This window comes from Lissotriton helveticus, chromosome 3_1 (assembly GCF_964261635.1).
Source record: "Lissotriton helveticus chromosome 3_1, aLisHel1.1, whole genome shotgun sequence".
Lineage (NCBI taxonomy): Eukaryota > Metazoa > Chordata > Amphibia > Caudata > Salamandridae > Lissotriton > Lissotriton helveticus.
In genome coordinates, this window is record NC_136061.1 from 459,414,564 (window position 1) to 459,440,350 (window position 25,787).

General features: G+C 43.6%; 1 protein-coding gene across 2 annotated transcripts in view; it reads right to left on the reverse strand.

Moving 5' to 3' along the window:
- The window catches only part of IDH1 (isocitrate dehydrogenase (NADP(+)) 1), a 345,768-nt gene that overhangs the window by 147,813 nt on the left and 172,168 nt on the right, over nucleotides 1–25,787 (reverse strand). For both annotated transcript variants that reach the window (XM_078680349.1, XM_078680350.1), the window contains exon 4: nucleotides 24,422–24,527. In XM_078680349.1, the coding sequence (XP_078536475.1) occupies nucleotides 24,422–24,527 (106 nt within the window). The remainder of the gene's footprint in view (nucleotides 1–24,421; nucleotides 24,528–25,787) is intronic.

Consider the following 25,787-nt stretch of genomic DNA (forward strand, 5'->3'; position numbering starts at 1 on the left):
CTGCACTCACTACTCTGCACTCACTACTCTGCACTCACTACTCTGCACTCTCACTCTGCACTCACTACTCTGCACTCTGCACTCACTACTCTGCACTCTGCACTAACTACTCAGCACTCACCACCCTGCACTCACCACTCTGCACTCACCACTCTGCACTCACCACTCTGCACTCACACTATAATAATCTTTATGTCCTGTAACCAAGGGTTTGCCATTATTGATATAGCTCACTGCAATAACCTGCTTTTCTTAGCCTTGGACATGTACTTTACTAAGAACCGGCATGTTAATAAATATATAAATACGTGCGACGGCAATAAAGCAGCATTGAAAAAACAAGGGTTTGCCATTATTGATATAGTTCACTGCAATAACCTACTTTTCTTAGCCTTTGACATGTACTTTACTAAGAACCGGCATGTTAATAAATATATAAATACATGCGACGGCAATAAAGCAGCATTGAAAAACAAGCATCTGCCTTCAATTACCGGCACCTCTGACAGCTGCTAATTGAGAATTTATGGCATTCTCCTGGACGGGGAGACAGCATGCGCGCTCACACAGCTCAAGAAAACTACAGAGTCGTGAATGCGCGAACGGACCCTGACATCTGGTAATTGGGAATTTATGGCATTCTCATGCGCGTGTTAGCACGGAATATGCAGGAAGTGGATAGAGAAAAATTCCTAGGGCCTATTGCGTGAACACTTACAAAAACACAGCCGTGAAAGGACCAATGACCATGCAGAGGGCACACAACACCACGAAAAATTCTCGCGCACTGAGGAATTTTTACTTCACGATTCTGAGCCCCTTAACAATACGGCTCGGAGCTCCGCCCCACTTCTGACGAAGTGGTGACGTAGGCCGAGCCCTAAAAATGGTTTTCCAGCTCGTTTTACGAGGCTTTGAAATGCCGACGTCCATTAAAGTGGGCAGGGAGGTGTTCAAAAGTGCCTCGTTGGTACTTTTGGCCAAGAGCCCCGCCCACTTCAAGGCCCGCCCACTCCTCACACAGTGAGATTGTTCTTCAAGTTGGCTGGCCTGATCTAGTAAAAAAAATAAAAGTGAAATATTCCGTAGTTAGACAAAGGTAACAACACTGTCTCGCCAGCAAGTTCCCCAGCAGATCGGCTTCACTGGGAGGGCAATGAGAGCTGCCTCTAGCTGGGTGAGCTCTGTGGGATCAGCTTCACAGAGACTGTACGAGCTGTCACCATACCAGGAAGAGCTAAGGACTGCCTCGCCAGCAGTGTGCGCCCCATGGAATCAGGTTCACTGACACATTCTGTAAGGCATCTCCCCAGCCTAGCATACTTCAAAGAGACATGCTGTGAGTGGCAGTGGTGTAACTCTAACAAAAGTTTGGGGGTCGCTCCTGCAAAGTATGCTGAAGCAGGGTCCCCATACACTCACCATGCCACCTGCCATGTGTCAGCACTGTAGCCAGTGCCAGCCACCCCACAATATCAGCTGGAGTTAGCGTTCAAGATAAAGCACATAAGTGTCCTGCACAGGGCATGAGTCGGGGTACCAAGCGGGTGAACGGCGTCCCCCCACTCATTTTACAGGGTGGACACTGTCCACCCTACTCATCCAAAATGCCATCCACCCTGCTCATCAAAAGCGTGATAACTAAGTGCGCGCACCAACCACGCATTTCGGGTGATTGCGGCTGAATCCGGAAATTTCAACCACTGCCGGTCACCACGCCCCTTCACCTTGCCTGCTGCCTGACCTGCCTCCCGCTCGAAACTTCCCTTCATTGTCTCGCCTGCTGCCTGACCTGCCTTGCCTGTCCGTGGCATCTACACATAGGAAAACATTTTCAGCTTGGCGACGGTTTCAAGGTAAGTGTTCAAAACCTATTTGAATGGCGGCGCGTGCGTGCTGAAGCATATTCAGTGTTCTATACTACGAGCTTTTGTAAGTTAGCTCTATAGAGAGATCCAGCATTAGAAACAGTGTATAGAGCTCTTGGAAGCCTGAGCTATACAGAGTTCTGCCATTAGCAACGAGGTATAGAAGTCCTGCAAGTCACAACTATACAAAATCAACATTGTAGACCTGCAAGATGGTGAATCAACTCACACATTGGTGCCACATGCTGGATCGATGTAGACACGGCTCAGATGAGGTGCTCAGATATAGGCAGGAAACATATGTGGCGATCGGCATAGATATTGGTCAGGTGATTAGCGATAGACATGAGTCCGCTGAGAGATCAAGTACAGCATAGAGATGGCACAGATAAGTAATCGGGAGACATTGCACAGATCGAACCAACAAGTGTGTAGAGTGGAGGGATCACCAGATAGAATCTGATAGAATCTGATAGAAAATCAGCCTCGATGTTCCATCTACTGTAGCTATGACTTTTGTTGACTTGGAGGGGCAGTCAGATTTCTTACCTTGACTGCAAATGCCAAATAAGTAAAGAATGTTTATTTAATACTTAATTTAAAGCATATTATTAGACTTACAAACAAGTAAAACACTTTGAACAGGCAACCGACTACTGAAATGTAAATGAAAAAATGCATTGTTAACCCGGCAGCCTGGTCATGCGAGGACGGGAATGGATATTGACCATTTCTGGTGACCTTGTATAGACATGGTGACAATGGTCAGGCTGTGCAGCCAGGTATGGACATCAGCTGGATGGAAGATCAGTTAAAGGTATTGACCAGGATGTAAAAAAAAATTGTAAATTGATACTTGTATAGCGCACTACTCACCCGCAAGGGTCTCAAGGCGCTTGTACGAATACCGCTGTGGAACCCATCCTGGCTTTCCCTGTGAGGTGTCCACTCATGGGCACCCCCAAGGTGGAGGCCAGGCATCCTTAGCGTTGTGGGGGCCGTTGTGGAGATTAGGCAAGCTATTGCCCAGAGTTGCAGAGTGGGACTCCATGATTGGAATAGGTACCGAGGCGCGAATTATCAGGTCCGTGGAATTTTTGAGCCCAAGACCCGCCGAGGCGGGGAATTGAACCCTGGTCCCGGGCTAGACCTCTGCATCAGGGTCTGCCACTCTAACCATTGAGCAGTATATTGAACAAGGGAACCCGTATTAGGTAGCAAAGGACCTCGGGTGATTAGTCATTTTGTCAGGAACAGCGGTCCTTAGCTTAGGGAATACAAATGGTTAAATAGCAAACATAGACTTAAATAAGTACTATGGCGTGGTTTTCCAGTGTCCAGCCGGACAAGGAACTGTTTATTTACAAAGTTGAACAAGAATTTGAGAATACGTAAAACAAGAATCAAACAAACTGGGCACAAGCCTGAACCAAGTTGAAACAAACAAACAATCAAGGGAAAGAATAAGGATAGTTGAAAGCAGGCAAAAGAATGTTGGAGCGAGTGGCGGCTTGCGTTACAATCCAATCTTATGCAAGCTCAAACCAACAGTAGCTGCATTAATTATATGCAAATGAGGCATGCAGTACTCTTAAAACAGTCGACGAACGTTTCGATCCCTAGCTTCTAATTTACACTGGGATCATCCTCAGGACAAATGTGAAAAAACTATTGCCTGAATCATTAGTAGCCTGTGAAAATAAACAGGGGAAGAAAAAGCAGGGAAAACATTTTACACGGTAAGCATTGCATGAAAATGAGCATGTCATCAACTTGTCCACGATTACATTAAAAGTGCACAAGTAAATCTTATAGCAATAGTGCAGGTCCATGCAGGTGTGGCGTAAGTGACTGGTGCCTTGTGACAGTGGCTCGAGTGACATTGCGGGCATTGGTGGGCCGTGTGTTCCAAGGCTGGGCGTGCAACTGGTGCGTGGGGTGCCCGTCTGCAGGCAGCCTGGGTCGTGTGACTGGTGCTGGTGATGTCACACTTGGCTGGCAAATGGGAGAGGCCGGGGGCCCGATGCTGACCCGATCGCCTTGCAGGGAACGAGGTCAAGGATAGCGTCTTAGTGGCCCACAGGCAGGAGTGATCTGGCGGGATAAGGAGGTGCCTGTTAGGCATGCCGATAATGCGCGAGGGGGGAAAAAAGCGACGGTCAGGTTGCCGGGCGAAAGTTTACCTTCATGGTATAGGCGGAGCCTTAGGTCGTGGGTTCGTACAATGACGTGACTGGGCAAATGAGTAACCCAGGTTCCCTCAGCCCGAGCTTGAGCCGGCCCAGTCACGTCATTGTACATTTTTCCCCCCTCGCGCATTATCGGCATGCCTAACAGGCACCTCCTTATCCCGCCAGATCACTCCTGCCTTTGGGCCACTAAGACGCTATCCTTGACCTCGTTCCCTGCCTCTCCCAATTGCCAGCCAAGTGTGACATCACCAGCACCAGTCACACGACCCAGGCTGCCTGCAGACGGGCACCCCACGCACCAGTTGCACGCCCAGCCTTGGAACACACGGCCCACCAATGCCCGCAATGTCACTCGAGCCACTGTCACAAGGCACCAGTCACTTACGCCACACCTGCATGGACCTGCACTATTGCTATAAGATTTACTTGTGCACTTTTAATGTAATCGTGGACAAGTTGATGACATGCTCATTTTCATGCAATGCTTACCGTGTAAAATGTTTTCCCTGCTTTTTCTTCCCCTGTTTATTTTCACAGGCTACTAATGATTCAGGCAATAGTTTTTTCACATTTGTCCTGAGGATGATCCCAGTGTAAATTAGGAGCTAGGGATCGAAACGTTCGTCGACTGTTTTAACAGTACTGCATGCCTCATTTGCATATAATTAATGCAGCTACTGTTGGTTTGAGCTTGCATAAGATTGGATTGTAACGCAAGCCGCCACTCGCTCCAACATTCTTTTGCCTGCTTTCAACTATCCTTATTCTTTCCCTTGATTGTTTGTTTGTTTCAACTTGGTTCAGGCTTGTGCCCAGTTTGTTTGACCTTGTTTTACGTATTCTCAAATTCTTGTTCAACTTTGTAAATAAACAGTTCCTTGTCCGGCTGGACACTGGAAAACCACGCCATAGTACTTATTTAAGTCTATGTTTGCTATTTAACCATTTGTATTCCCTAAGCTAAGGACCGCTGTTCCTGACAAAAAAACTCTAACCATTGAGCCACACTTCTCCACATGTATGATCCATCATTGGCATAGGCCATGCGTAAGCATCAGGGGTATACTTTGGTCAAGTGAGTTCATCGTATTATGTACAGCAGAGGCTGGTTCAGTTTTACTTTAGTGATATTTTAGAGTTGACAAGTATAGAAATCCCTTGAGTGGTAATCTTTTTAACTGAGAAAAGGGAATCAAGATTTCCATTTTCCCCTCGCATACAGGAGTCACTGGCTGCAAAACCCTCTTGGTTTCAGAGGCCGACTAGTTCCGTTCCCACGATAACATTGGCACATTGACAAAAGTCTGCTGAGGTTTGAGTTAAGACAGAGGAAGGAAGGACCTCATTCAAAAGCGGAGGAGTCTGCGCAAGCGAGGGCGGGAGGAGATATATCAATGCAAAGTCAAGTTCTTGTGATTCTTAGTGAGTGACAGTATTGACTGCTTTGCGAAGGCAAAGGAAGCATTGGGGTGGGGACAGTGGAATAACACCCTGAGGGGCCACAGACATACAGAACATTGACAAAATTGTATCATGGGATAAGAGAGGATAAAAGTGTAAGGGATAGTGAGACCAGAAGGGCCAACCAACCCATAGTCTTGAATGTAATCGATGGACTACAATGCCTTTTTTAATCATCTACCCCATCAGTTTATAGTGTTAATTCACACCATCTAGAATCCCTTCTCCCACATAGCCATTACTTGTTGCAGCATGTATCTTGTAAATCCCCCTCATGGACAGCTGTTTATTGCTTCGTGTCTAGGTTCATACCCTACACAGGCTGTCATACATATATTTAACAGAGAGTATATATTAAGGACTCCCTAGTTAAGCTTAAAAAGTACATTTCATATGATGATGCTTCTTTGATAGCCTATGACTTCTGGTGATCAACCTACACCAACCAGGAAATTTGTTTGAGCATATTAGGAACGTGTTTGGCAAGTTTTGCAAAGATAATTTAATGGGAAACAAACAATTGGTCTGTGTGCCCTCCAGCATGGACACATGTTGCCAAGGAACTAGGGCCTGATCAGCCAATAGGTCTCGCTTTTTGGGCTACTGGTTTTGACAATGCTGTTTCGGGGGATTAGGTGGTTAGAGGAGGGAGGCACATGAGGGAGAGACCAGAACAGAGCAGGGGAGGTGTTTTCCAGGTTTTGGGGGATCACACAAGGAAGAGGAGTGCGGGGCAGGGGTTGATTTCAGGGTCGAGAAGCACACAGAGGGGGAAGAGAGTAACACAGAGCATGAAGGGAGTTTGCAGGGGGAAGTACACAAGGAAGAGACCAGACAGAGAATCTTCCTGGGGGAGATGCACAGATGGATAGGGAAGAACAGAGATCATGGGGCAAGGGAGGTTTGAAGGGGAAAGAAGCGCACGAGAGGGAGAGAAATACAGTAAAAGGGCAGGGGAAAAATGAGTATGACAGGGATTTGCAAGGGAAAGCACACAGGAGAGAGAGCAACAGAGTGCAGGGGTGTTCAGAAAGTGAAGAAAGCACGATGTAGAAAGCAACACAAATCTGAAGAGTAAGATTTCTGGTCAGTACTTGTGTCTCGATTTGCCAATCTTGTTCAACCCTCCCATGAAGCATTGGTCCCTTACCATCGCTTTTAATTGACTGGCTTTTAGAAAGTTACATTTTTCTTGCTTGAGCATGTGTAGGCTAATCACTATTTGCTCTCCAATTTCTCACAACTATAGATTGTATTTGAATGTGTGAACATGGTATGAAACACAACTTTTTATTTCAGGTGTTTTGCAGCAGTTTCAAAATATTGTGGAGCTTCTCGTTGCTTAATAGGGTGCAATGACTGATATCCATTATTTGCACTTTGTAGGTTGTTTTTCACTAATTGGAAAGTGTCACTCCAAGTGTCACGCATACACACTGAAAGCATGGAAATGTCACACATAAGTAGGGTTCCCGGTTTTATGGTATTTATTTTTTTAACATTTCCGTTTGTATTTATCCATATTTATTTTTTGTCTATTTTATCTTTATTTATCCATATTTATTTTGTGCTTTAGTTTTGATAATCACTATTGTAGTTTCTAGCATGTGGCACAAACTGCTTTTGTTCACGGTGCCATGTTTTAGTATGCTCCACTTACAGTGCTCAATGTCTTGACTAATGTAGTTTTTCCGCCAAACTCCATCCACATTTGGGCTGTTAATTCCTCCACACAGGGACCTTAAGTCACAGGCTTAAGTACTGAGCAGCTTCAATTGTTAAATCCTGCAATATGTGCAAATTATAGATCTGCTGCACATGTGATGTTACTTCCTGCCGTGATGTCACTTCCTGTGACAACACCTAATTTGGAGAGCCCCCCTCCTTTTTTTTTTTTAGGACTTGTGCTCTGGTCCTCCAGGCAGAGTGACAATATGGTACACCAAAAACTGTGTCTCAGTGTGAGTTTCGCTGACATCACAGAAATGTATGCACCTCAATGCAGCCTTTAAGAAGAGGATCTCTGGGGACACCCCTCTCCCTCCGCCAATATTATTTAAGAGTAATTATGCAATATGTTGGCTTTTGCAACACAGGTTTCCAAAGAAATGAAAAAACGTAAGGTTTCAGAGACATCATGAAAGGGAGCTCCCATGTAGCCCAGTAGTTCAGAGTTTAGCGCAGCACACGGAACGATTACTTTTAAGCACCTGCCATGTACAAATCAGAAACAGTGGTTGAACAAAAGGCATATCTCTTCAGCAGTAGAAGCAGCATCGGATAATTGTTCTCTGTTCTTTTTTATGAGCCAATTAGCCAATGCTTATCTCACAAAACAAACTACAATCCGACTGCTGGTATTATGTACAGTGATAGAAAATCAGAAGTTATTTAATTTTCTGGCAGTCAGAGTTATATACAATGGTCCTGCCATTACCAACTACAGTACTTCCAACATATGTGTGTGGTGCTTGAATATTCCATAGAGCTGCTCAAATATTCAGGTGTCTAGGTGACAACATATGGCTTAATGTGCCATTATAGTCAGTCAACATGTTCTCCAATTAGAAATGGCACTGCGTCTGGCTTTTCTGAAATAAGTTGGGGGTAGTTTTTTTTGCCTAGTCTTTTAAGGATTTTATGATTAGTTAATGTTCCATATTAACCTTATGTGGTTCGGCAGAAGCTTTAGCGTTGAGTTACACATAGGAGCATGATGCTGGTTTGCTCAACAACCCACTACATCACACACTGTCATGTGGTCTTCCACACAGCACATCATACACTTCACACTAAGATTAAAGCAATGCTAGAGGAGCACATTAGAATGACTTATCCTGATATAGTCACGCCATGGAGATTCAACCAACTACAATATAACCAGCTCACACTTCTTCATTTGAAACGTTTCCTTATTATCTTTCTGTCACCATTTTCAATGAACATGGGGAACTGATTCAGAACAGACTTCTTTTTATGTTGTTTTTGAAGATCAACCTGTAGAGATGTATTTTATTTATGTATTTATATATTCCCTGTTTTATATAGCGCAAACATGGCCCATTTGGATATCAGAGCGCTTTACAGTAATATTGTATTCCTGCTGTAACAGTTTGAGAGCAGGCATTTGATACATAACTCTAGATCGTAGACTTTAATTCTAAGAGCAAGAGAAGACATTTGCAATTAAAATAATACGTTAACCTAAAGGGTACACAGTATAAAAATGTGTACACTCTAATGAAAGCAGTAAATATTCTTATTTTTTACAGTTAGACCGGGCATATGATTGGAAGTTACGTGATTAGTCTCTCTAAGGTGAGATGTATAGGTCAAATATGCTTCAGTTCGGGAGTCTTCTGGAGCTAGCAGATTACATACCCGTAGGGAATATGTGATAATCTCTACACAAACATTTAAGTGATTGTTCTGTGGTTGGTTAGGGTAGAAATTTGTTCATTAGAAAGATCTTAACTTCCTTTTTGAAGCTTTAGGTGGTTGGGATCCTTCTAATGTTTGGAGGCAGTTTCAAGTTTAAGTTTATTTGATTTAGTTCTCCACTGAGAAAAACAAATATTTAAAACATAAAATGTACCTTTAAAATTGACCTATAAAATGATAAAATATCTTTCTAGCACAAAAGTTAAAAAAAAGTTTTAAAAGATTTTAAAAATGTAAACATATTGTAGCATACAAATTCATTAGGCGGTACCTTACAAAGAGAGATCAGGTTCAGATCTGAATTGATTGTATAAACCTCTTTCTAGCTTCTACAACTGTCAAATTTGAACAAGCGAATAACACATGTTCCAAGTCTTGCACCCCACAGTTACATAGATCACAGGAGCTTTTGGGAACCACTTAAAGGTGAATGATTTTAGAGGCAGTATCCCGAGCCAGAGTATAATGCTTTGCCTGACTCCATGCTTTAAGTTAAAATGACTATACTGCTGCTTTTTCTTATATACAATAGTTTCAGCATATGTTTTATACAGTGGCAATTTGGAACAGTGTTGAATGTCTAGATCGAAGCTTAACCTTAGTGTTAAATGTTTTAAAAAGAGCTTCCAATGAGCAGGAGTCCAAGATCACAGCAGATCAGTATAAACATTTGATATTTTAAAAGCGATAGATACATTCCTACAAAATACATATTTTAGCGATCCTTGTTCAAATGTCTCTATTTTTAATAAGGATCGTCGGGTTCCTTGTTCCGCATGGATGAGATTGTATGCTCATCTTATAATATTAGTGATTCACATCCCTCACCCCCACTTCACCAAACGGCTGTTGGAAAAAGATCTCTGTCAAAGTGCCCCTACTATAAGGAGCCCGTCGGGTATTGCACCACCGAGGAGCAGCCCGATGATTAAGCATGACACACGACAGGGTGTGTGAGGGATTTATAATCCAATAAAATGGATTCCCAACTTTGAACTACTCTGGTCAGGTTGGTTTATATTCCTTGTTTCTGACTCATTTCAGAGGAACAGCATAACTGTTTTGTTTAAAAATTATACAACAAATGTTTTGGAACTTTTCTCATGCAAGTAGATTACATGGCAGGAGCTTTTCTGCCTATGGTTTGCATGAAAAGTCCTGTCTAGCTCTGCTCTTGCAAGAGGGATACATTTCAAGAGCTTTTCTGCCCAAGGGTTTCATGGCAATCCTACATAGAAAGGATGCCAATGGAAAGAGGTCCAATTAGTTAGGGAGGCCATAGACGTTACTTCACCAAGATGCAATAGCAAGTGCAGCATAGGATGTTCCTCCTTGAGTGACAGGCAAAGTGCAGGCAAAAGCAGTACAAGTTCATTCACACATACAACAGGTACTAGCTTTGGGAAGTTAATGCGTACAAGGCTGCCTGTCTCGTGAGTGAACGAGAATACAAATTGAAGTAAGAGATCTAGGAATGATGCGTGCTGCACCCTTGTCTCTTTTCACAGTTCAAGGGTTGACCCATACCAAGATCATCCCAGAACCTGTCAGGCCATACCGCCCAGCACTCGGCTTTGTGCTGAAGTGACTGGGGTTGCCTCTGCTGAATGAGATGAAAGCAAAGTCACCACTAAAGCAGAGATACCCGATAGGCCTAGATGCCACAACTACCGCTTCTGAGTGTCGGACTACAGCTGCCCTAAAGTGGCGTGCAGTTGAAATCCGGAGCTGCAGCATGAACCTTGCCCTGAGGTGGTCCCACCTCATCTCTCCCAAAAGGGTCATGCTGTGATGGTTAGTGTGCAACCTATGTCGGCACACAGGCTGGACTCCCACAATAGGAGAGTCAAGCCGGATATAACCTGCATCCGTCACACAGCCAGGACCACTGAGAACACAAGTAAACTACTGGGCTTAGTCTGCACCAAGTAGACAAAAGACTAAGGCGCGCTGGCAAGCCTGACACACCAACGTGGGACTATGTGAAAAAGGAATGACAAAGACTTTGAGTTTATTCTCAACCATTGAGTACGTTTTGAGCAATTTGCACTTAAACCTACTATTTACATACCTCTATCACGAACCGGTACAACACAGGTGTGGGAGTCTCCTTGCCCAAAAAATAAATTGACAGAACCTCTCTCACACGAACAGGTACAATACAAAAAGCAGAACAATCATACAGCACAAAATAAGCACACCATAATCAGCTGACAAACAGAAACGAAAGGAGAGATGAGCACAGGTGCCTTATTTGACTTCTTCAGCAAGTATCGTTTCTTTTTTATGAGACGAACATTTTTTGCAAGTTTGGGTTTTTGAAATGATAAAAAAGACTACAATCTCCAGAATTGAGAGTTCTCTTAACATGGCTTACTGTGCCTCACCTTGAAGGGGCCCCCGCTACACAGGGCCTCTGCTAACAACTGCTCAACACAACTCCTTGAGAAACGTGTGAAGGGGCCCATCCAACCCTGTCATCTGCGGTTAGTGCCAGTCTCAGCTGAGTATCCGAGTTTTGCTACCAATTAAAGTGTTTCCTGTTTTGCAGTTGGACTGAGTGTGAACTAAAGAATCAGCTCACAGAGACACGGTGTGAGAAACACCAATCAGTACTTGGTCCACGCTCCAGAGAAGAAAATATACAGAGACGAAGGGAAGCCCACAAACGCTCGCCAGTGAAAAGGAAGAAAATAATATTGGCAATGAAGCCAACAAATTGTAGCGGGCAAACGCTGCATTTTTAAGTTTAAAAAAAAACAATTGGTCGTTGCAAGAGACACCATATTGGCGCTCTCTCATATGAGACCGAAAACACCATGAAAATAGCATAGAAAGCTAAAGAGAATTTTTTCATAGTATGCTGTTTTCGCATACATTTCTCATATAGAAATATTATTGTTACAAGTGCTGCCTTTTGGCTTGGTTCATGCTTTTGAAAGATCATATACATATGAGCAGTGAGCGCTTTAATTGTCCTACTGTTGGAACTAACAGCCAACCACTGTCAGCGAGATGATAGTCTTGCCACAGCCACTGTACACCCCTCAGCTTTGTTCATTCCCACTGCCCCATAAATGATTTAAAGAACTGTCCGACCATTAAACTTCACACTGCAATCATTGTATATCCCATAGTGCTGTTCATTCGTAATGCACCATACATTATTTAAATAACTGGAACAAGCATTAACCACCATACTACAATCCCTGTATAATTCTTAGTGCAGTTCACTCCTAATGCCAGTGAATATTTAAACTGCACCAGGCATCAAACTCAATACTATGCATCAAAAGGCAAACAAGGATATGCCTGAAAACAGTGAACCTCACAAGCATAAGATGGGTTTCAGAGCATCAGACATTCCTAAGGAGAAACAACCATTACAACGAACAGTTTACAAAGCATGCCAACACAACGCAACTACCATTACATCGCAATGCCACATGCATATGGTTTTACCACGCATGCCTTTACAACGAATTTCGTTTTTCAAGGAATGCCTGGTAAAGGCATATGTATTTTACATGTAAGTATAAGGTAAGTATATGGTTTAGGGTGGGTTCGGGTTTTGTGGTGTAGGGGTATAGGTTTTGGGGTGCAGAGGTTATCTTTAGGGTTCAGGGTGGATTTTGGTTTTGGGGCGGTCAAGGGTAATTTTAAGTTTTAGGGTGGGTATAGGTTTTGGGGTAGTAAGGGTATTTTTAGGGTTCAGGGTGGTTTGGGTTTTGAGGTGCAGAGGGTAATTTTAGGGTTCACTGTGGGTATGGGTTTTGGGGTGCAAAAGAGTATTGTTAGGGTTCAGGGTGGCCATAAGTTTTGGGGTGCTCAGGGTAATTTTAGGGTTGGTTTGGGTTTTGGGATGCCAAGGGTAATTTTAAGGTTCAGGGTTAGGTTGAGTGTTAGGGTGCTAAGGATCATTTTAGGGTTCAGGGTGGGTTTGGGTTGTGGGATGCCTAGAGTAATTTTAGGGTTCAGGATGGGTTTGGGGGTGCTAAGGATAATTTTAGGGTTTGGGGTGGGTATGGGTTTTGAGGTTGCCAGTGTTATTTTAGGGTTCAGGGTGGGCATGGGTTTTGGGGTGTCAAGGGTAATTTTAGGGTTCCGGGTTCGTTTGGGTTTTAGGGTGCTAAGGGTCATTTTAGGGTTCAAGGTGGGTTTGGATTTTAGGATGCCAAGGGTAATTGTAGGGTGGGTTTGGGGTGCCCAGGGTAATTTTAGGGTTCATGGTGGGTTTGGGTTTTAGGGTGCCCAGGGTAAATTTAGGGTTCATGGTGGGTTGGGGTGATAAGGCTTAATTTAGGGTTTTGGGTGGGTATGGATTTTGGGGTGACCAGTGTCATTTTAGGGTTCAGGATGTGTTTGGGTTTTGGGGTGCCCATGGTAATTTTAGGGTTCAGGCTGGGTTTGGGTTTTGGGGTGCTAAGAGTAAGTTTGGGGTTTTGGGTGGATATGGGTATTGGGGTTTCCAGGGTCATTTTAGGGTTCAGGGTGGGTATGGTTTTTGGGTGGAAAGAGTAATTTTAGGGTTCGGGGTGGGTTTGAGGTGCCTAGGGTAATTTTAGTGTTCAGGGTTTTGGGGTGTTCAGGGTCATTTTAGGGTTCAGACTAATCTGTGTGAATGTCTATCAGTTGGTATGTAAGTGGCTGCATGGGTTGGTGAGTAGCTACATGAGTGTCTATATTGGTTAATGATTGGCTGTCTGAGTACCTGTATGGGTACCTGAGTGTCTGTGTGGGTGGATGGGAGTTGTAACTCCCTGCATGGATGTGTGAGTGGGTGATTCACTGGATGTATGGGTTCATGAGTGTGTCTGCGGGGGGGCTGTATGGGTGAGTGAGTGTACGTATGGCTGTGTTGGTGAGTGAATGGATGTCTCAGTGGTATATGTGTGAGTAACTACATATGTGAAAGGCAGTATATGTGAGTGTTGGGAGTATATAACTGACTATATGTGAGAGAGAGAGAGTGATTCTGAGAGTGGCTGTATGGATGAGTGTGTGCTTGTATCAGTGATTGTATAAGAGAGTAACTATGTGTTAGTATCAGTCTGAATAAGTGAGGTGGTGTTTGATACCTGTATTGGTGAGTAAATGGCACTGTTACTGAGTCTTTGGGTGACTGGCTAGGTGTGTGAGTAACTACATGGGTAAGTGGCTATGTGCGAGTGTCTGTATGGGTGTATGAGTGCATATATCAGTGGCTGTATTGATGAGTGACTATGTACATGAGTGACTGTATGGATGATTTAGTGAGTGTGTGAGTGACTGTATAAGTGAGTGATTAAACGAGTTTTAGTGAATGCTAGGGTGAATTAAATGAAATGCTTGTTATATAGTAAGACTCACACTATATCAAACAAAAAGAAACAGTGGGTTTGCCACCTCCCTTGTGAACAGCAACAATGGTAAAGAAACTTTGAATACTGAACACACAAATAAAATCAGAAATATATCAGAGACCCTAATGGAGTAAATACTAGCCACGGCATGGCATGAAGCTGATGTCACAACTTAATGGGTCTGGGATATCCAGGTTTAAACCGACACACTAAAGGATTACAAGCACAAGTTATTTCACTGCTGAAACATCACACAGATTTTTGCCAAATAGGTTACTGAGCGGTCATTGGCGTATATTGGGCTTTCCAGACTGCCACTTGATATTAAGTGCGTGCTCTGAGTGACGAGTATTGTTGGTTGAAATGACGAGGCCTGTATTAGCATTGGCAGAGGTTCCAAGCGTGCTGGCCAGTTGCGGCTGGTGAGTCTTGAAAGTGGTGAGGCGCAGCGAGCGATCCCTACAGCCACAAAGCGGGTCGGGGGGGGGGGGGCGGGGGGCGGGGGGGGGCATGGTTCTCCCCCAGACAAAATATTGAAAAAAGAGCAGTCAAATGGGGCATTTTCAAGCATATGTGAGAAAGCAAGAAGGTTAATAAAGCAATTGTTAAATTCTAGTTTTAACATCAATAATGCTCACTGATAATACTGCAAATAATCTCTGTGGCGGCCTCACATTTCTCACATGTAAGGTCATGCTTTGATGAAAAATAAGCTTTTTATATGGATGTTGCGTAAAATAAACCGCATTTCTCTAAAAAATATCTATAATAGCCTCTCACACCACCTACATTCAAAATAAATTAAAGGAAAATCGTATATAAAACAGTTTGTTCAAGAATTATTTAATGTCATCAGGGCAAGAATCTCTGCAGAGCAGAGCTGGCTCTATAAGGGGACCCATGCCACATGAGACCCCTGTGTACCGCTGGACAAAATCACGCTTTTCTGAAATGCCGTTTGGGGGGAAAAAGCTGGAACTTTTTTTCAGGCTACAGGAAAGCAAACAAGAAACGTTCAACTCAACTATTCGCAGCAACAGGCTGCCTTGATTCCATTATACTGAGTTAGATTTACAGTGAATTTTGAACATGTAAGTAGAACTTAAGTGAGCAGAAAAACAACAGAGTTCAAAATCAGAGATCACAGAATTCAAATTCTTGGAACTTTCACAGCACCCGGTGTGGCTGCTGTGCAGATCAAGTGGATGGATGTCTGAATGAAAAGTTGATGGTGTGGATTATGTGCAGATCTCCTGGATGAATATTTGAATAAGAGATGCTTTGTGTGCATCTCTCCTGGCTGCGTGTCAGAAGGAGGCATGACAGGTGAGCAGATCTTCTGAATGAGTGAATGAATATCTAGCAATGTTTTTCGGGCATTGACAAAATCATTGAAAAGTGCAGTATTCTCAGATAATATGCAATTAACAGAAACACCAATTAATAAAAAGTGCACGTCAGCATAAAACATTTTAGAAAGTGGAACACAAAATCGTTGTGTTTTACCAAATTGAAAATTCAAGTCATTAATGCCAAAATGTTATCGAGAAAACGGAGTAAAAACACAAAGGTCACAAATTAACCAAGTGTGGTGAGCGCTTCATTCGGGGATTCCAGTGGTCCTGTGACAGGCAATGCAGAGTACCAGATGAATACCATGGGTACACAACTCATGACAGAACCAGTGCTCAGCTAATTTGTGATAAAAACAAGGTCAGCTCTGGATCCAATATATTGTGTGCGCGTCGGCCGTACAAAATTCTAGTAAGTAAAACAAGAAGATTCCCTTAGTGATACCTAAATACAATTTTATCTGCAAGATCATCTATTACTGTTATCCTGCTTGTTTCAGTTTACTGCTACCATGAACTCACATCCAGCATTCATCATATTTTTCTAAACCCCACATTTAAGTAGAACCACAAAAGCACTTACAATATATTGATTAATCAAAACATAACATTGCCAAGCCTTGTATCTCATTCAGTATTTTATTTTATAAAAAGTTTTTATGTATTGTTAAAAAAAAGGAGAAAACATCTGATGATTATAATTAGTGATTACAATGATTTTTCTTTGTAATGTAAACCACTGTTGATAGTACTTACACCAAATGATTTCATACAGTATCATACATCAAGTTACACAAAAGTATTAAAAAAATTTTTTATTTTTTAAAAACACATTGGTTAATACAGGTCGACGCGTTTCGGTGGATCTTGCAAATTCGCACCACCTTCTTCAGGACAATTAAAACACAATAATCTTTCTTAGCTCCACGTGTGACCCAGGTTCAGTTTCAGGTCCTTTATATTCAATATAGCTGGTATTCTATATCAAAGATAGGCTTTCATGCGGGGTATATTTTATTCTCCCTCTCGGTTCTATGGCCTTGCAGATTAATCATGCGTTGGTAAAATATTTTTGCTGTAGTGTTCCCCATGGCAGTCTTTTATCTTGTCGGTCTTAATTCGATACAAGTGACCCAAGGCGGTGCTACTCAATTCGCCACTATTGATAGGATGTCATCAATTGTCCTATAATCAGGCTTCACTTGCGTGGCCGTCTTTCGTTCTCCTACTACCGGTGCACCGATGCCGGTGCCATAGAACATTTGCAGCAGAAACACTGTGCCCTACTTGCACCTGTTCACCAATACTGGAGGATCTCAAGACCACATTAAAATTGGAAAAGTCAACCAATACGAACTTATAAGGAACACGCTGGCTACTCAGTAAGGAAACCCCAAAAAGACCAGGGAATTACGTTTAGGAAAGTTGATAAATTGGTCTCCGATTGGTCAGAGGATTGTAATCTCTACACCACAGATTACCACGAGCCGAAGCATCTCCCCCAGCGCACCAAGCTAATGGTTTTGTAACCAACCTCCCTCTGAACCACCCACAACCCCCTCCCACCCCTGCCCCCACCCCCACCCCCACACACAGCAGCCACAGGGAGGTATGAAGGCGAGGCTCGGAAAAAAACCATTACACCTGATGCCTTGCTAAAAAACAAAAATATCTGATGGAAAAACAGCGGAAAGATGAGAATTAATTACAGAAATCGGCGGAAGAGTGCTATGTATATTCACTCTTTAAAAAACAAGCCACCACCATGAACGTCCGCAGGGGGAGCGCTTGCCCCCCATGGATCGCCGGTACGTCCGGTGTTGGCACAGTGACAAAGTGTAATTATCACTCAGGCAGCGCAAGTAGCTGTTGCGGATGCCCATGTGTTCTGAGCAGGGAGGCCGTCAACATTTCTTTTACAGCCTTTGGACCCCGAATTGTCACAATTAAAGCAGGCTGTGCTGTCCCCCTGCGAGAAGCCCCAGGAGTTTAAACGTTCTCTCACTAGGGGCCTCTCGCACTTTACTTTGAACTCTCAAGGCAGCAGCAGCCACTCCCGACCTCGAGCAAACTGTGGACAGGCACATTGTCATTCTGTCTGCTGCCCATCATCACATAAAGAATGACAATGGGCCATCTGCCTTTAACGTGCCTTGCAGACATCCTACCTGTGTTAAAAAAATAATAATAAAGAGTGTCAGTAAAGCTGGCCACAGCAGTGCGGCCAGACACTCTGCTCTATGGGGGCCGGGTGATTCACAACAAAGCCTCATTAATAGATAAATGGTCTTTTAAAGAGCTGTGAAGTACTCGGGTGCAGCTGTGAGTGAACCTGAGAAGCTGGGGTGAGGTGACAGACAGTGGATGACAGAGGGAGGGAGTCAGAGGGAGAGAGACCGAGAGAGGGAGGGAAATAGGGACAGACAGAGACAGACAGAGAGAGACAGAGAGAGAGGAAGAGGGAGGGAGACAGGGCGGGGGACAGGGAGACAGAGAGAGAGGGAGACAGATAGGGCGAGAGGGAGGGAAACCGAGGGAGACAGACAGACAGACAGGGAGATAGATAGAGGGAGACAGAGGGAGGGAGTCAGAGGGAGGGAGACAGAAAGAGACAGACAGAGGGAGGGAGACGGAGAGAGGGAAAGAGAGGGAGACAGAGAGAGAGGGAGACAGAGGGAGGGAGACGGGCTGATAGAGGGACAGACAGACAGATAGAGGCAGAGACAGGTACAGACAGATAGAGGCAGAGACTAAGACAGACAGAGAGACAGAGAGGGAGAGAGAGAGAGAGGGAGATGGAGAGGGAGACAGAGGGAGAGGGAGGGAGGGTGACAGAGGGGAGGAGGGAGGGAGGGAGGGTGACAGAGAGGGAGACAGAGAGAGGGAGACAGAGGGAGGGAGACAGAGGGAGGGAGACAGGGGCTGATAGAGGGACAGACAGACAGATAGAGGCAGAGACAGGGATAGACAGATAGAGGCAGAGACTAAGACAGACAGAGAGGGAGACGGAGACAGAGGGAGAGAGAGAGAGAGAGGGAGAGGGGAACAGAGAGAGGGAGACAGAGGGAGAGGGAGAGAGAGAGGGAGGGAGGGTGACAGAGACAGAGAGAGAGAGAGAGAGAGAGAGAGAGAGATAGATAGATAGATAGATATATATGTGTGTATGCCGGGTCTGGTGGCTCAGTGGACGAAGGCGTTCGCTGCTGGGGCATGTGTTCCACCTCATGGTCATAGTTTTTTTTGTTGCTCTAGCCCCACCCCCACTGACCCCGCCCCCCACCGGTTCGGCCCTCGGCCACATTGTATATTTGGCTCCCGAGAGAAAGTTTGTTAGAACATGATTTAGAACTTTTTTGTTTTTTTCCGGCCATTTTTTGTTTTTCCCTCTGTTTTATTGTAGTTGCCACGTCGTCTGCTGTGGCGCCTCACAAGATTTTTCTCCTCCTCCTATGGCTTTCTTTGTTTATTTAAGCTCTTTGTCTTATTAGATTTTTTTAAATGTATTTAATACTTGTGCTCAATCATGTCGGAGGATGGTGATGAAGTTAAAATTTGCCCCCCTCCCCCCTGGAAACATTTCTCGGACGCCCATGGCAACCACCCGAACAGAAGCTCAAACCAGAGAAAGAGAGTGACCCACATTTGATGCTAGATGATGCCAAAGATCGTAAAAAGCCCATAATTCGGAAAGAGGAGGCCCCAGCAGATACCTCACACAGCATAAAAAGACGGGAGCCACAGGTTGCCCCGCAGGCAACAGAGGCCCCAACTCACAGCAAACGCTTGTGCCAGCTAGTGCATCATCTGAGCCCAGTCGCCGCTCGGCTCGCAATTCCTGGGGGGAGGGGGAGAGGGGAGTAAAATAAAACTAAAAACTACTTAATCCCGGTCCCGCGCTGCCTCTGCTCCTGGGCCGGTCCGGAGCAGGAACAGGTACCAGCATGGTCCCTCCCCTACTGTAGCCAATCACAACACTGCAATGACAGCGTTATGATTGGTGCGGAGTCGTGGTCAGCGCCCAGCCGGGCACCTGTTGGGAGGCCATTTTCTCTATGTAGGATGCAGTCTACATAGAGAAATTGTAGAGTGCTCATGACTGCTTTGGTCGCCCCAGGGCCGACCAAGCAGTCATGGCACTCGAAGTGGTGCAAGCCACTCCTCCCCGACCCGCCCACCTGCCCACCAGGCATATCCTTCCGCCTGCCCCCAACCAGGCATACCACTGCTTTCTGCTTCCTCGCAGTGCAAGAAGAAGAAAATAAAATGGTATTTAAAATACCATTTTATTTTCTGCTTCTAGCACTGTGAGAAAGCAGTGGGGCGGCGCTCCTACACCCTAATGGAGCGGCTGCCGCTGCAAGGCCTGTAAAATATTTTCATTAGGTAGTAGTCAGCACATAAAAAGGGCGTGAGCAGGGGAAGACTGACTGCTCTGGCATCAGTGATAAATAATAGATTGATATCCGGGCACTGAATCAAGGGGAAACCGCAGAATACCATATGTGGCTGCCAGAAATAATCCGGTGGTCTGCAATCAGAAGAAAAAGCCACCAGAGGGAGGATCTGGTTTGACTGTTTTGCAGGGCCCGCGTGATTCAATAAAGAGCTGAACACCTACCGATGCAAAAAACAATAAAAGTAGATACTGTAGGTGGGTCCGAGGGCTGGAAAGGTGTATGTGCTTGGGTGCAATGATCAGCATGAGTCAACGATGTAATAGGAGCTGGTAAAGAGCTGGCGTGCATTCAGCATCCATCTAACTGCAATGTGCATCCTTGACTAACTGTGAATTGTTTGAAAATGTAGACTATAAAATATAAAAACTAAGGACATATTCCAAGGGACCGGCACGTGTCGGGGAGAAAGGACAGTTAACCAGAAGATCATAAACATACCAGTAGTGTAGGAAAAAAAGGGAATACTTCTTCAGCCCATTATCCAGTAGGTATGAAAGAGCAGGGTTAGTGTGTTACCTCCACGGAGCAGCAGGAGTAAAAGGTAACCTGCCGTTGTGGCTGCAAATGCAGGCAGCCAACTCGGGTCTGTCTTTCTGAAAAGGGACCAATGTCAGGATATTCGGGACAGTTCATGGCGTGCTCCAAGTTTCGAGGCCTGGGTCTTGCATATTATTTACTACCAACGTTTCCATTTCAGACATTTCGTCCAACAGTGTATAATGTGTTGAAACTAGTCTCCATGTAGAACGTCGAGCTGTTCTCGTCTGAAAGGCAGACTTTCTGCTGGAGAGATGTAATTTCAAGTGCGCCGTTGGTTCTCATCTTCAAGGACAGGACACATCTTATTAAATCTATCTATTTTACAGGGAAAAATCTCGGTGGAGCCTGTGTTAATTCAAGAAATATAAAGGTTAGCCAACCTCCTTGCTGCAAGTTACATGCTGATGTACCTGCAACACCATCCTTTCTAAAGCCTCGGCGCTAGCAGATAAGATTTTGTATAGGCAGCTGTTTTCTATACTGTGAGCATTCGCGTGGCATCATACTGCAAGACTGCTGTTGTTGACTTTCGTGGCATGCTTAACTAGAAAATTGCAAAGGGAAACATTTGTATCACACTTTAATTATTTACTTAAAACTAACCATTTCTCTAACACAAAACACACAGTACCAGCAATCAACCACCATGTGTCTTCTTCCGAAGTAACCCTAATACTCGATTATTGATTACTTGAGTACATTATTACATTTACTAATGATCATTTCAGTTAGGAAAAAGCTAGAAATATAATTCAAAGACACTTTTAGCATTAATGTGTGATTATCGATACTGTGTTCGGAGCAGCAAGAATGACAATATTGTGTGGCCCTAAACAAGGTAATACTGTGGCTGTAACTTGAACCATACACTGATTGCTCAAAGTGTGATACCCCTACATCCTTGTCGCCGGTTATAATTATTACAAGAAGCACACTTGTCAGTTGTTGTGAGTTGGTCTGCATAATTTTACAACCACGAGTTGCTCTATACGTCCAGTCCCCTTAGACGAGAGACTCCTTCAGACAAAGTTATTCACGGACGACTAAAGTGACATGGATGAAGAACGCTGTGGATTGGTGAATTGTTAAAATGTTGAATTGCTAGACCACATGCCCATGTAATTTTACATTTCAATGATGATATGTAGATCATGCTTGTACTTGCTGATAAGCTTTATTGTCTTCTTTTGAAAATCCTAATAAATAAATGTTACAAAAACAAAGACTCTTTTATTAGTTATTTCATAACCAATTTCAATTAAATTAATTTTGCAATAATGATTAAGAAAAAGATACTTTAGAAAGTTACCTTTTTCTTGACTTTTTTCTGCCTAAGGCCTCTGGAGGCCCATGTGCATGAGCTGAATAGCTCCCTTGATCAGGTGTGAAAAGTGCTCTCCCAGCTGGACAAAGGCCTTGGGTGTGAAGAGGTGTTTCTGTTCCTAAGGCAGGGTGACCATCTGGGCTGTGCCCAGGAACCTAATTAATTTAGCGCATTCACCCAGGAGTTCCAGGGCCATATGGAGGAAATACGTCAATGGTCAGAATGTGCCTTCTGAAACGTTCAGATTTGCATTGAGACTGCTCAGCAACATTAAAAGCCCAAACTACACTAAACGGAGGGAAGAGGCTGCCAAAATTAAGATGGAAGACCAGTTTCAGGAAAGGTGCTAAACAAAGTCAGTCTGCAAGAAAACAATCATCTTGTGAAGCCATGTACAAAATGTAAAAATGGACATTTAGTCAGCGAAAGAAAAATATACAAAGTCACAACACACTACCACACACATGAGGAAAGGAAACGGACTCCAGTTATAGCGCGCTGTACAGCCAGGAGGCTGTCTTCCCACTGTTGTGAAAGGTAAAAAGTCCTAGTCTATGGGTTTGCTGCTACCACCATCAGTTACTTAACACAGAGAGAGGAGTAGCAGTAGCCACTTGGGTTGAATCATCAGCTGGACCCAACTCAGCTGATGAGCTGTAGAGTGAAAATGATAAGCCCTTCCTGAAGGACTTGCAGGTTGCAGAATTGACTGGAAGAAAAATCTAGGCCACGTCAGAAAAGTAATAGGACAGTGGCTGAACATGCACGAAGACTGAGACAAGCTGCCTTGTATGCCAGCACCAAAGAGCAAACTAATGAAACTCGAGTTAATAACTCAGCCAGTTACAAATCCAATATGCTTCCCCTGTTAATCAGTGATCGAATGCAGACAAAACCACACACAATAAATGCTCACTTGACTTTTACTCTAGATAAGAGTGACCTTACTGCTGAGTGAGCAGGCATCGATCTTCGTACGTGTACATGTGTGAAGCTACTGGCAGTATGAGAACCTGGATGTCTTCATGCTTGTGCAACACTGACTTCTGGCAGGCTCACTTTCAACCACGTGATGTTTGAGCAGTAATTGACGACTCAGACATTTCTCGCAAACAGAAGCAGTCATCACAATCATTTTTAGCACTTGGACCAAAAGCAAGCAGGTTTAGCTTTGCAGGGTATTGTCTTACATGCATTTCAACGGCAAGGCATTCTTGTAACAAGAAAGCACCCTTTTGCAATAAATGAACCGAGGATTCAATGTTTTCTTATTAACTGAAATATGTAATGCCCAAGAAACATCTAGAAAATGTTACTTTTGGAAAATATTTCGTGGCTAGATCGTTCTACTTAAAAATGGGGTTTGGACCACAGCTTTTGGGCACTATCAACAACCAAACCTGTGATATACAGGGCTTTCAGTGGGATAACATTTTTTATGTGTGTGTGGGGGGAGGGGTCTATACAAGGGGCGTGGCCTATGCAATTATGCGCCTGGCTTAAATGTATAAACTACATTTCTGTGATTTCTATGGAGCACCACCCAACAAGTATTTTGGTTCCTCTCTGAACTTTCTTTTATTGTATGGAGATATACAATGCAACAACTGACATACACCTAAAAACAGCCAAAACTAGTCGCTTGTCAATGGTTGTTAGCTTTTGAAGATAAATGAGAAACGACAATGATTTTGTGGTAAAGAATTAAAACTGAAAACGTTTTGATTATGCAATTGTGAGGCTATTATTGAACACCAGTACACCTTCCACATTGCTCAGTAATGTTTAAGAGTGTGTCAATCACTCCCGTTAAGGACACTCTGTGTTAGACGCCCTTTTCCTCTTCACATCTCCCCATCTGCATATTTTCATATCTCCTGAATGCACTTCCCAGCATATCCTTCACCTCACCACCCCTAAACACCCAACGCACAAGCTCTCCTCTAAGCACTGCATTTTTTTCTACTTTTCACCTTTTTAATATTTTGACAACCGAGTACCTCTTTCACACACATTTGCACATACTCCCATTTGCACCTGGAATACACGACCATTGTGGTCTGCCGAGATGCCAAGAATTGAATGACCATTTATTCTGAACACTTTTTTAAATTATTGAGAGGCACAGTTATAAACACATGGAGGTGACTCAGTTGAAACTATGCAATATACAAGAGTAATATGCTAAAAAAAAAGATATAACATCCTGGAAATATCGACACTCTTAGTAAACATAAGATTAGGTAACACGCGAAATATTAACTGCAACTAAATCGTGGACATCTGTTACCTTAACATCTTATTACAGTCATTGTTCTGATATCAATTAGTGTAAAACCAGTAATGTTAAGGACATTAAGTTAGGGCCCGATAAAAGTTTGTTTTAAATTACAATTGAGTCAGAGACCACTTAAGGCCATGGTGATACCTATTGCATAACTTACCTTCAAAGTTATGGACTACATACGTCACTGGTTCGCCACCATCCTTTGGTGTGTATGTTATCTCCACTTGACCAGGTCCTGGGACAACGAAGTCAGTTGCTCTATACTGTGGCGGGAAAAAAAGAAACAAGCATCAGAAATGCAATAGATCTCGCATTTGATTACGTTAGACCTAATGACGTTGTAAGTGACAATGTCTTTTACCCAGGAAACAACCTTTACTATGCGGTTTTTACACCTTAATACAATCACAACGCGGTCGTTCCAACGTCCGCGTTGTGACCACGAAGTGCCTTTACAACACAAGTTGTTACAACGACTTGCGCGAGATGGCGCTGTAGACTTAGGAATAATATGATTTACTATTCCAACACCTTCCCTAGTGTTGCCCACACTGGAGTTGGAATAGTAAATCACACTAATCCTAAATCCAGCACGCCATCTAGCGCAAGCTGTTGTAGCGACTTTCGTTGTAATGGCACTGTGTGGTCACAAAGCGGTCGTTGTAATGACCGCGTTGTGATTGTATTGCGGTGTAAAAACTGCATGGTAAAAGTATACATTCCTTTTAGCCATGTGTTATAGAGTGTAATTAAGTGGAATGGTATGTTGTGGAGTCATATGTAGTGGAGTGTAATTCTGTGGTATGCTGTTGAATTCTGTGGTATGCTGTTGAATTCTGAGGTATGATGTGAATTCTGAGGTATGATGTGGAAATGTGTAAAACCAATAAATGGTAAGCAATGGGTGGGCTCCATACCCCTTGTATACAATATCACTTGCACGTTGTTTTAGTCGAGCCCTAACAAACTAGATCAATTAAATGGTTAAGAACTTACAGTAAACTCATAGGACGAAACAAGGTGTTATATAGTACAAAACAGCATGCAGTAAATTCCTTTACTACACTGACTAAATAATTAATGGTTAAACTGTAAACAAATGCAGAGATGAAACACATTCACAAAAGACTAATGGGGTGCGAGCGATGACTCAACAATTTACAATAAACTTTTACTGGAGTTTTCAAATTTCTTTTACAAACCAATAACTGGGAGTAACCTACATGAAGTTTATAAAGTTATTAATATGTCAACCAAAACTTACAAGATTTAGGTATATCGCACATAACATGTAGTGGATGTGAAAATGGAGGTTGCAGATAACTACAGAGAGAAGGCAAGGTGGAGCATCTGATGCTGCATTCTCTAAAACACAAACAAGGCATAGCATCATAACTTAATTCCTTTAGAATCAGATCATGACCGTAAGACATGGTGATCATCTTCAGAAGCCTTCTCACAGTGCACACATTACTGACCCCCGCCAATGACCCCAATGCATATCGGACCACTACGGTCCTTGG